Genomic DNA, 10,166 nt, shown 5'->3' with positions numbered 1-10,166 from the left:
AATCCAGGCCCTAGGGGAGGAAGGGGTTAAATCTTACGCCCCCAGGGCTCGCACCGCCCCAAAAGCGTCCCTCAGGCCCCGCCCGAGCACGCTGATTGGCCCAACCCTACCCTGTCCTGTCCAGGGATTGGCCCCTCGGAGCACGCCGTAAGCCCGGGTCTCCCCTCCCGAACTGTAGCGGCCTCCCGCCGGGGCTCTGGGAGCAGCCGTCACCCGGCAAGCAGCCCGCTGGCCATGGGGCTGTCTGAAGCTTCAGGGTGAGTGCAGGGCACGGTTCCAGTTCCCCGCGTCCGTGTCCGCGAGCTGCTGCGTGGCCCCGGTGAGGGCGCCGGCTTGGGTTAGCTCGGAAGGGGTATCGCTAAGTCCGGAGCAGGCATCCTCCTCCCCCTGCGAAGCCCTGGTTTGCAGCTCTGCGGATTTTCTGCAGGCGGCTGCCCCATGAAGCGGGGGATGGGGGCGGGAGCCCGCGCGACCCCCCGCCCCGGAGGGGTGTGCGGGAAGCCACTCGAGCGCCTCCCGCGGGTTAGCCTCGGGCCGCGGGGGGCGGCTGAGTGTGGAGGAGCCCCGGCCCTGGAGGTGAGCCGCTGGGCGCGTTGAGGCCCGGAAGTCGCCGCAAGGAGCCCATAGCGGTGGCCCAAGCCCACCCAGGTGTAACCATTGAGTGGGACTGAGGGGCCCCGAGGTGCCCTTCCAGGGGGAGGGGCCCAGGATCGAGACCCCGCCCTCCAAGCACTTGGCCTGGGGAGTGGGGGAGCCCTTTAAGAAAACCTGAGTGACTCACGGAGGAGGGGCAAGGGGGCTCAAAGATCTCTGTGAGACGGCGGTGCCCAGAGTCTCTGAGGATCTGCCTTGCACCTACTCCACTCCCTTCTCCAGCCAGGACATCCAGGTTAGAAGTTCTTCCCAGGCGAGTTCCTACCCCTCGGGTGGGATCCTAACCCTAGGTCAGAGCCCACAGAACAGCACTTTCCCGAAAACTTTCCCAGCAGGGGAGAGTTCCCCCTCAGGGAAGACTCCTGCGCCGGGATCTATTCCCAGGTGAGAGCTTTCAGCCATTCCAGGTGGGAGCCTCAGCCAGGTAAGAGCTTCCCTTAGGTGAGAGTATCCTGCGGATGAGAACTTTCCTGGTTTTCCTGGCAGGTGAAAACTTACCAGAGAAAGCTTCCCTTCCAGTATATGCTTCCTCGAATGAGAACTCCCTCCCCACAGATCGCATATTCCCAAGGGAGGTCCCCCCCCCCCTTCAGGTGGGAGCCTCTGGGTGGATAAGAGATTCTTCAACACTGAACATACCTGGCTGGTGCAAACTTTCCTGTTGGGTGAGAGCTTTCCCTACGGAAGAAAGAGCCTGGTCGTAGGAGCTCTGGAGGGGAAGTCTGCCCACTTCAGGTGGGGGCTTGCCTTTCCATGTGAGAGCCATCCCCTCCCTGGCTTTCCAGATCAAGCCTGAATTTGTCTGTAGCCTGGACCCCCAGGCTGGAAGCCCAGGGGTAATCTTAGCCCCAGTACTTTCCTTCCCTTAGAGGGGAGCCCCTCTAAAGAGGATCCTGGGGGCACCTGGGTGGCTCAGTGGGTTACAGCCTCTGCCTTCGGCCCAGGTCATGATCCCAGGGTCCTGGGATCGAGCCCCGAATCTGGGCTCTCTGCTCAGCAGAGAGCCTGCTTCCCTTCCTCTCTCTCTGCCTACCTCTCTGCCTACTTGTGATCTCTGCCTGTCAAATAAATAAATAAAATCCTTTAAAAAAAAAAAAAAAAAAGAAAAGAAACTGACTGAAGAACTGGACCCCTGGTCGCTGGGTCCCTTCCTCGTGCAAGCTCTCAGACAGACAGCACTGAGCTCATGGGGCAGCTGGATGGGGACTCAGAGACTGGACAGGGATTATCTGGGGGAGGGACTGGGGGCACAGTCAGGAGGACAGTCAGCCTGGGACAGGGACCGATAGAACACTCACAGGTGGGCAGCTCTACCTGGGTCGGAGGTAGGGATTGTATTCATCTTGCCATCTCTTCATAGGGGACTTTGGCCCAGTGAGAGACTTTTCCCAGCCAAAGTTCAGAGATTTTTTCTGGCTGGGCATGGGTCCAGCTCTCAGCTACCTAGATCTTAAGGCCTAGAAAAGTCAAGTCTAATCCCAGGTGTGAGGGAGGTCGGACCAGGGGTACACTCACTGTGACTCTGGTCTCGCCACCCCAGACGGAGGGACACACAGGCACTGTTGCCTGTGACACAGACCATGGAGTTGAGGAATCGAGACTACCATGTGGAGCGGCCACTGATGAACCAGCAACAGCTGGAGGAACTGGGGCACCGGACCTCAGCCACCAGGACCTACCAGTGGCGAACCTGGTTTCAGTAAGGCTGAGGGTGGGGGTCTGGGGGCCCTGGCAGGATCTAGGTAGACCCTGTCCCCAATACCTACCATTGTATCCACAGGTGCTCCCGTGCTCGGGCCCGAGCCCTTCTGTTCCAGTACCTCCCAGTCTTGTCCTGGCTACCCCGGTATCCCTTGCGTGATTGGCTCCTGGGCGACCTTTTGGCTGGCCTGAGTGTGGCCATTATGCAGCTCCCACAGGGTGAGCCCTACCTGACTCGGAGGCTGTACCCTGAGTCCTGGCTGGGGATGATCTGCAATCCTTCAAGGCCCCGGGCCAGAAGCCCTGTGGTCTTGTGCACCCCCATAATCTGAAGCTGTGAGCGCTGCCCCTGGAACTGTGGCCCATGACCTAGGGTTGGGATTCCCTCATCCTTTTCAAGGCCTGGCATCCAAACCTCCCTTGCTACCATTCCATTTCCAGGCCTAGCCTATGCCCTCCTGGCTGGACTGCCCCCCGTATTTGGCCTCTACAGCTCTTTCTATCCTGTCTTTGTCTACTTCCTGTTTGGCACTTCCCGGCACATCTCCGTGGGTGAGTGGAGCCCGACTCGGGCCTTGCAGGAGGATGTCCACCTTCCTCTCTGGAGGACAGGGTGAGGGAGGGCCGAGTGGGAGGGACAAGGGAACTTAGGAAAGAAGACAACATTGGTGCTGGGTCCACGGTCATTTCCAGGCAGGACTAGGCCTCTGACCATGGGGATACAGATTCAGGAGAGCTCCAGTCCCTGGCTCCAAGAGGAGGTGGGTGAGGCAGCTCAAAGGGTCCAGAACTCAGCAGAGTCCTGACCGGCCTGAGGCAGGCTGAGCCCCTTTCCCCATCTCACCTTCTGCAAGGGGTGTGATTCTGGGCTGATGGACACAGGTGGGGCAGGGTAGGTGATGCAGACCAACATTCCTAGCCACCCTCAAGAGTCCTTAAGTTCAGAGTTCATACCTGACCATCAACACAGCGTCTATCTGCCTGACAGTCTGAAGATACTTGTCTAGAATCAGCTGTCTCCTGACCTCTCCCCTTAAGGGCAGGGCTCCAGGGTAGGTCAGTGCACTGTCCACTTCAGACCCATCCTGACCTACCCCTGCAGGCACCTTTGCTGTCATGTCTGTGATGGTGGGCAGTGTGACAGAATCCCTGGCCCCGGATGAGAACTTCCTGCAGGGTGTGAACGCCACCGTGGATGAGGTGACCAGAGACCACGTCCGGGTACAGCTGGCCTCCACGCTCAGCGTCCTGGTGGGCCTCTTCCAGGTGCAGAGCAGGCGGGGGGACATGACGCCCGCCCCGCCCCCGACCTTCCCCTGCCAGTTCCCCTCAGGGTCTGCCCATCCCTGCCCTCCTCCTCCCCCTGGCTGCTCCCTCATCCCCCTACCCCCTGCCCTGGGCTCTGCTGTAGCCGACCTGACGACCCTGACGCTTGCCTCCCATGACCACCCCACAGGTGGGGCTGGGTCTGGTCCGCTTCGGCTTCGTGGTCACCTACCTGTCGGAGCCCCTCGTCCGAGGCTATACCACAGCCGCGTCCGTGCAGGTCTTCGTCTCGCAGCTCAAGTATGTGTTTGGCCTCCAGCTGAGCAGCCGCTCTGGGCCGCTGTCCCTCATCTATGTGAGTGCAGGCAGGAGGAGGGCCAGCCGGGGCGCACCCCACGAGTGCTGCTGGTGACCCTGTCTCCCCTCAGACAGTGCTGGAGGTCTGCTCGCTGCTGCCTCGGAGTGTGGTTGGCACGGTGGTCACCGCGTTGGTGTCAGGGGTGGTACTAGTGCTGCTGAAGCTGCTCAGCGACAAGCTGCACCGATACCTGCCCATGCCGATCCCTGGGGAGCTGCTCACGGTTTGGAATCTGCGGAGGGTGGGGAGGGGGGAAGATACATCCCGGCCAGTGGGCACCCCGGGATTTAACGACCAGCTGGAGTGGGCACCAGGGAGAGTTCCTGAGGACGGGGTGTGACCACAGCAGGAAGGTCCCATGTTGGTACCTTCTGGACCCTGATATCATCTCCTTTCCCCAAAGGGTGGTGGTGTAACTTACCCCTTGGCCCACTTCTCCCCAGCCGCCCCCAACTGCCAAAGGCTTTGCTTCACCCCCACAGAGGTTTCTCCACCCCCTTGATGATGCCAGAACCCTCCCCTGACTCTGTCTTCTCTCCCCAGCTCATCGGGGCCACAGGCATCTCCTACGGCGTGGGCCTGAAGTCTAGATTTGGGGTGGATGTTGTGGGCGACATCCCTGCAGGGTGAGCTCTGGCCCCCCCGTCCAGGCAGGGAGGGCTGGGGGACCAGGGCTGGCTCCCTCCTTTGGCCTCACAAATGCCCCTCACAGGCTGGTGCCCCCAGTGGCCCCCAGCCCCGAGCTGTTCGCCAGCCTGGTGGGATATGCCTTCACCATCGCTGTGGTTGGTTTTGCCATTGCCATCTCCCTGGGGAAGATCTTCGCCCTGAGGCACGGCTACCGGGTGGACAGCAACCAGGTCTGGGTATACAGAGACCCCAGGGCCTGGGGGCAGGGGGTGTGGAGTGTCAGGTGGGACATAGGGAAATAGCAAACAGACATGCTGGGACCGTGCAGGGGATTGAGGGCGGGAGAGCAAGGTATTCGGGACAGTGGCAGCCAAGCCCGGGAGACCATTGAGTGTGGATGGAGGTTGGGGACACCTAGGCCTAGACATAGTGGCACAGGCAGCAGGCACTACACACCTGCACTTTTCTCCACCAGGAGCTGGTGGCTCTCGGCCTCAGTAACTTCATTGGGGGCATCTTCCAGTGCTTCCCCGTGAGCTGCTCCATGTCCCGCAGCCTGGTGCAGGAGGGCTCTGGGGGCAACACACAGGTGGGCTTTGGGCGTGGGTGAACATCTGTGCACGTGCGCACACGCAGCTCTGGGCACTCCCACCCCGTTCCCCCCCACACCCCTACACCCCCGCCCCACCCCTCTGCTCACTCCCACCTTGCAGGTGGCCGGAGCTGTCTCCTCCCTCTTCATCCTCATTATCATCGTCAAACTTGGGGAGCTCTTCAGAGACCTGCCCAAGGTGAGTGGCCACATCCAGCCAGCCAGGCTTGAGGGACTTGGCCAGGCCAGGGGCAAGGGGCAGTCAGGTCCGAGGCGAGGGGCAGCAATACAAGGTGGTGCATGACCTGTTTTTCAAGGTTGAGCTCTCTCCGGTGAAACTTGGGAGTCAAGGGTCGGGGATTAGAACCCTTCAGGGTCAGATCCAAGGTGTTTGGCTCAGGGGTGGCCGTGAGCGTCATGCGGAGTTATGCCAGCATCAGGCTTGCTCATGGCTGGGTGGTCAGGCTTGTCAGCATCTGGGTATCTCCCAACAGCCCCTGTGACACGCCTACCCCTCCCCCAGGCTGTGCTGGCGGCTGCCATTATCGTGAACTTGAAGGGTATGTTGAAGCAGTTCACCGACATTCCTTCCCTCTGGAAGTCAAATCAAATGGATCTGGTGAGAGGCCCCGCATCCTGCTGCTGAACCCATATGCTTTCTCCTGGCTTCCTGGCCTCCTGGCCTCCTGAGTTCTTAGACTCACTCATCCCTCCTTTCTCCCTGATGCCCCCAGGGCCCCTGTTTTGCTCCCTGAGACCCTCCCCCCAACCCCACCACTGCTGGTCAGTGCCCAGGGCAGAGTTTCATTTTTCTCCCACTCCCCTAGCCACGTTGCCTCCTTCTTTTAGCTCATCTGGCTGGTGACCTTTGTGGCCACCATCCTGCTGAACCTGGACATAGGCCTGGCGATCGCCATCGTCTTCTCCCTGCTCCTCGTGGTCTTCCGCACGCAGCTGTGAGTCTCCCCTGTCGGTCCCCCCATCCCAGCTGGTGGGGGAGGTGAAGGCCACGCTGGCTCCCCCAGCTTTCCCACAATTCATGGGTAGCCCGAGGCTCCCTGGTACCCCCTCATTGCCCCCTCCTTACACTCTCTCCTTCACAGGCCCCGCTACTCTGTCTTGGGGCAGGTGCCAGACACGGATATTTATCAAGATGTGGCCGAATACTCAGAGGTGGGTGGCAGGGCCTAGGCAGGGGGACGGCCTGGTGGGGTGGGACGGAGGTAGAATGGGCCTTTGTTAGTCCTTTCTGCATCAGGCAAAGACCCTGGGGGCTGAGGGTGCTTTGGTCCTGGGAACTTCAGAGAAGGAATTTGGGTCCGTGACTCCTACTTAGAACTATGAAAGGACAGAGGAGTGGACAGAGAGAGACCGGGGAGCCGGGAGAGGGGTCTGTCTTGGAGCCAGCAGTACAAGCCTTATCCTGCCGAGCAGCCTTGGGGCAGGTATGCAGGAGCCTGGGGCATCAGGATGTAGGGGAGGCTGTTTGCTGACCTGATCAGTGGAGTTCTACATCCCAGTTGTCCATTTACCTCCTGAGAAGCTTCACGCCTAATAGTGGGGTTCTGGAATAAAACAAGCCCATTCCTGCTGACATGGAGCCTTGGAGTCCGAGTATAGTATAATTAGGCAGAGTGAGGGGAGGGCAGGACGGGGGCAGCTCAGCAGGATGGAAAGGGAGGTGGGATGCATTATACAGGCCCAAGTGCCGAGCCCTTGTTGGAGTGGGAGCCGGGGAGGGTCTCTCTGTGCACATGCAGGAAACTGATCACAGGGTGGGCAGTGGAGCCCAAGGGGCGGCCTAAGAGCCTGACCTGGCTATTGGCAGAAGTGGGGGGAGATGGGAAGGGAGGGCACAGGGTGCCCTAGAGGAAGCTTTGACAGGCCTGGCTGAGGGCCTGGGTGATGAGGGTGAGGGGTAGGGAGCAGGACGAGGAGTTAGGGTGATATGGCCAAGTTTGTGGCCTAAGGTCTTGAGAGGGCAGGGGCCGCAGGCTGGGCTGGTGATGGGGGGCCCTGGGCCACATGGGGGGAGGGAAGGAGGAGAACAAGTCAGCCAGGAGAGTGGAGCACTCAGCCACTCCAGCCCTGCCCCATCCCCAGGCCAGGGAGGTCCCAGGCGTGAAGGTCTTCCGCTCCTCGGCCACCATGTACTTCGCTAACGCTGAGCTCTACAGCGACGCGCTGAAGAAGAGGGTGAGTCCGGGGGTCCCCAGGGTGAGTGTTAGAGGGTCTCTCCCTGCCCCAGAGCGTCCACATCCCCTTCCGTGTTGTTTGCCTCTAGTGCGGTGTGGACATTGACCGCCTCATCTCGAAGAAGAAGAAGTGGCTCAGGAAGCAGGAGCAGAAGCTGAAACGGATGCAGAAGACCCTTCAGAAACAGGCAGGAGCCCCTTCGAGCTGGGGATTCCTGCCCCCCGTCCTGTTGCTGAACCCACATGCTCTTTCTCCTGGCCTCCTGAGCTCTTAGCCTCACTCATCCCTTCTTTCTCCCTGATGCCCCCTCCCGGGGCCCCTGCTTCGCTCCCCCCGCCCCAAGGTCGGCGCTCTGGGCAGAGTTTCGTTTTCTTCCCTGCTCCCATGCCAGTGACAGCATGGACCACCTCTTCCATTCTTGGCTGTTCCTGGAACTGGTTAAAACCCCACCGACCCCAGACTGGCGGCCCTGGGTCCCAAGCTTTAGTCCCTGGCCTGCCTAGCTGCCCAAAGCCTGGGGGTGACACCAGACTGGGATGGCTTGGCTGTCCTGTGACAGCCGGGACAGCTCTTTCCTGTTGCCCTTCTCCCCTGGCCTAGACTGCTTCCTCCGAGGGCACTTCTGTTTCCGTCCAAGTCAACACCAACATCACAGACGTGGAGAGCAACAATGTGGACGACTCCATGGCCAGGGTGAGGCTGGAGGTGGGAGAGGGGGCAGCCGTGAGCTGCAGAGATGTGAGTGGTCCACGCATCCTGCGGGGAAAGCCATGGCTTCGAGGTAGTCATGCCGGCGGGGGCGGGGGGGTGGATCTGTGATGGGTCCAGTGCCCAATAGGGAGAGGCCTAGTGATCTGCTATAGATTTTGCCTGTGGCTCTCTGGTCTGCTATCCAAAGACTTTGAATTTGTAGAGCCCACAAGACCCCATAGTCTGTGCTCATGGGTAGAGAGAAGGAATTGGGGTTAAGGGGAAAAATATGGGATCAAAAGGGACGCCAAGCTCAACTAGAGACCCAGGTGGGGTGCCACGCTGTCGTGTGTGCCCCCTACCCGCCCGACCCTGGCTGGCTGAGGATGGGGCACCGTCGTCCAGCGCCCCACCTTTTTAAGCCTCCCTAGGCCTGGGCCTGGGAGGTAACAGAACAGTATATGCCCATCTCTGCATGCTCTCTAAGTCTGGGCTTCCTCTCCTCTGCGTCCCCATGTGTCCCTCCTGTCTTTACATACAAGAGGCTCCCCCATGTCCAGGTTTTCACATGTGCCCTGCACGTCCCATATAGGCGGGTGTTTGTGTGCGGGGTCCCACATCTGATCCTGTATGGTCCTTGCCTGTCCGTCTTTGCCATCACCCCTTCACGGGCAGCCTTTGCAGGGGGTGTCTGGTTTCCTAGCAGGCGAGCACAGGGAATGAGCTAGAGGATACAACAGTCAGCGGTCAAGAAGATGCCAAGGCGGCAAACGGGTCCACACTGAAGGCCCTGGGCCTGCCTCAGCCACACTTCCACAGCCTGGTCCTGGACCTGGGCGCCCTCTCCTTCGTGGACACTGTGTGCATCAAGAGCCTGAAGAACGTAAGGGGCTGGGGTGCTCCTAAGAAGAGCCATGGGAGAGGACAAGACCCCCCCCCAAGCCTCCTGATCCCAAAACTAGATCCAAGAGCCTCTCTGAGCTCCCTCTCAAAACTCTCCACCTCAACCTGCCTGAGTCCTTCCTTGGAGCCCTCGAGCCTCCCTCTGAGTCTAGCCCCTGCTTTTTTGGCTGCAGATTTTCCGCGATTTCCGAGAGATCGAGGTGGAGGTGTACATGGCCGCCTGCCACGGTGTGTGTGGGGGAACAGCACAAGGGGTCCGGTCAGGGAGTGGGGCTCTTCTAGCCGAGGAGTCTGCCGAGCAGCACAAAGAGAAAAGTCTCTGAGAGTGGGGGTCAGAGGGGTCTTGGGAGGCAGGGTCAAGGGTTAGGAGTGACTGGAGGTTTAGCTGTAACCTCAGGCATAGAGGTCATGGGTGAAATGGGTCAGGGTTTTCTGGTGACTGAGTTTGGGGGCTTGATGTTCCTGGTGGTTCCGCAAGTCAGGGGAGACCTACTCCTTGCCCACAGCTCCTGTGGTCTCCCAGCTTGAGGCCGGGCACTTCTTCGATGCATCGATCACTAAGCAGCATCTCTTTGCTTCTGTCCACGATGCTGTGCTCTTTGCCCTCCAGCACCCGAGGTCCAGCCCTGCCAGCCCTGTTTCGGTGAGCCGGCCTCTGGCTCCTGAGTTCTTTTTGTCTGTCTACTGCCTGTCCCTACCCTGACCCCCACCTCCAGGAAGTCCACCCTTTCTGAATGGCACTGTCCCCAGTGGACCCACTGGTACCCCTTCCCGCCTTCCACTGAAGCTGCTCCCAGGGGCAGGGGTCGCTGTCCTGGGGGAAGGGGCTGCTGTGTGTTTTTGGAAACTGACTGGAGCCTTCCCTCCCTATTCAGACAACCAAACTCTGACCGTGCCTCCGCCCTGCCTACCCCTGCTCACCTCTGGAGGCTGTGACCAGGCGCTTGTGAGAAACTCCCCGCCCCTGGGCTGCCTCCAGACGTCACCCAGGAGTCCCCTCCGTATACACACACACGCAGCTCAGGGATGGAGGTCCTGGGATTCCCACGTTCAGTGCCATAGGCCTGGGCCTGGCAAGGGGCACTGGAGTCAGACCGGCACCAGCTGGGCTGGGGAAAGATCCATGTTTTTAGCCCTAGAAATAAAGACCTGTTTGCCTACCACCAGGCTCTGCTG

General features: G+C 60.2%; 1 protein-coding gene across 10 annotated transcripts; it reads left to right on the top strand.

Annotated features, from left to right (window-relative positions):
• The first annotated feature begins 158 nt into the window (after nucleotides 1-158).
• SLC26A6 (solute carrier family 26 member 6) lies at nucleotides 159-10,153 on the top strand. 10 transcript variants are annotated; one of them, XM_059160834.1, is made up of 22 exons: nucleotides 266-889; nucleotides 990-1,038; nucleotides 2,195-2,353; nucleotides 2,435-2,574; nucleotides 2,797-2,907; nucleotides 3,458-3,621; nucleotides 3,812-3,976; nucleotides 4,050-4,202; nucleotides 4,523-4,605; nucleotides 4,692-4,839; nucleotides 5,085-5,198; nucleotides 5,323-5,400; nucleotides 5,725-5,820; nucleotides 6,051-6,157; nucleotides 6,305-6,374; nucleotides 7,305-7,397; nucleotides 7,486-7,584; nucleotides 7,998-8,090; nucleotides 8,791-8,970; nucleotides 9,164-9,218; nucleotides 9,497-9,633; nucleotides 9,866-10,153. In XM_059160834.1, the coding sequence occupies exons 3-22, from the start codon at nucleotides 2,235-2,237 to the stop codon at nucleotides 9,878-9,880; spliced, it is 2,220 nt and encodes a 739-aa protein (XP_059016817.1). In that variant the 5' UTR covers nucleotides 266-889; nucleotides 990-1,038; nucleotides 2,195-2,234; the 3' UTR covers nucleotides 9,881-10,153. The 10 variants fall into 10 exon arrangements, with proteins under 10 accessions (XP_059016815.1, XP_059016814.1, XP_059016823.1 ...); XM_059160838.1 differs by having other exon boundaries at nucleotides 990-1,078; XM_059160833.1 differs by having other exon boundaries at nucleotides 987-1,038.
• The last annotated feature ends 13 nt before the right edge of the window (nucleotides 10,154-10,166 follow it).

The sequence above is a fragment of the Mustela lutreola genome, chromosome 2 (genome assembly GCF_030435805.1).
Source record: "Mustela lutreola isolate mMusLut2 chromosome 2, mMusLut2.pri, whole genome shotgun sequence".
Taxonomy (NCBI): domain Eukaryota; kingdom Metazoa; phylum Chordata; class Mammalia; order Carnivora; family Mustelidae; genus Mustela; species Mustela lutreola.
Note: the sequence above shows the minus strand (reverse complement) of the source record. Positions and strands in the feature narration are given on the sequence as shown.

Excerpts from the sequence above, each read along its gene's own strand:
- SLC26A6 (XM_059160831.1), top strand. The coding sequence starts at position 235 with ATGGGGCTGTCTGAAGCTTCAGG. Across the intron at positions 258-2,194 it reads GGGCTGTCTGAAGCTTCAGG|ACGGAGGGACACACAGGCAC; the intron begins GTGAGTGCAGGG and ends TCGCCACCCCAG. Across the intron at positions 6,375-7,304 it reads ATGTGGCCGAATACTCAGAG|GCCAGGGAGGTCCCAGGCGT; the intron begins GTGGGTGGCAGG and ends CCCCATCCCCAG.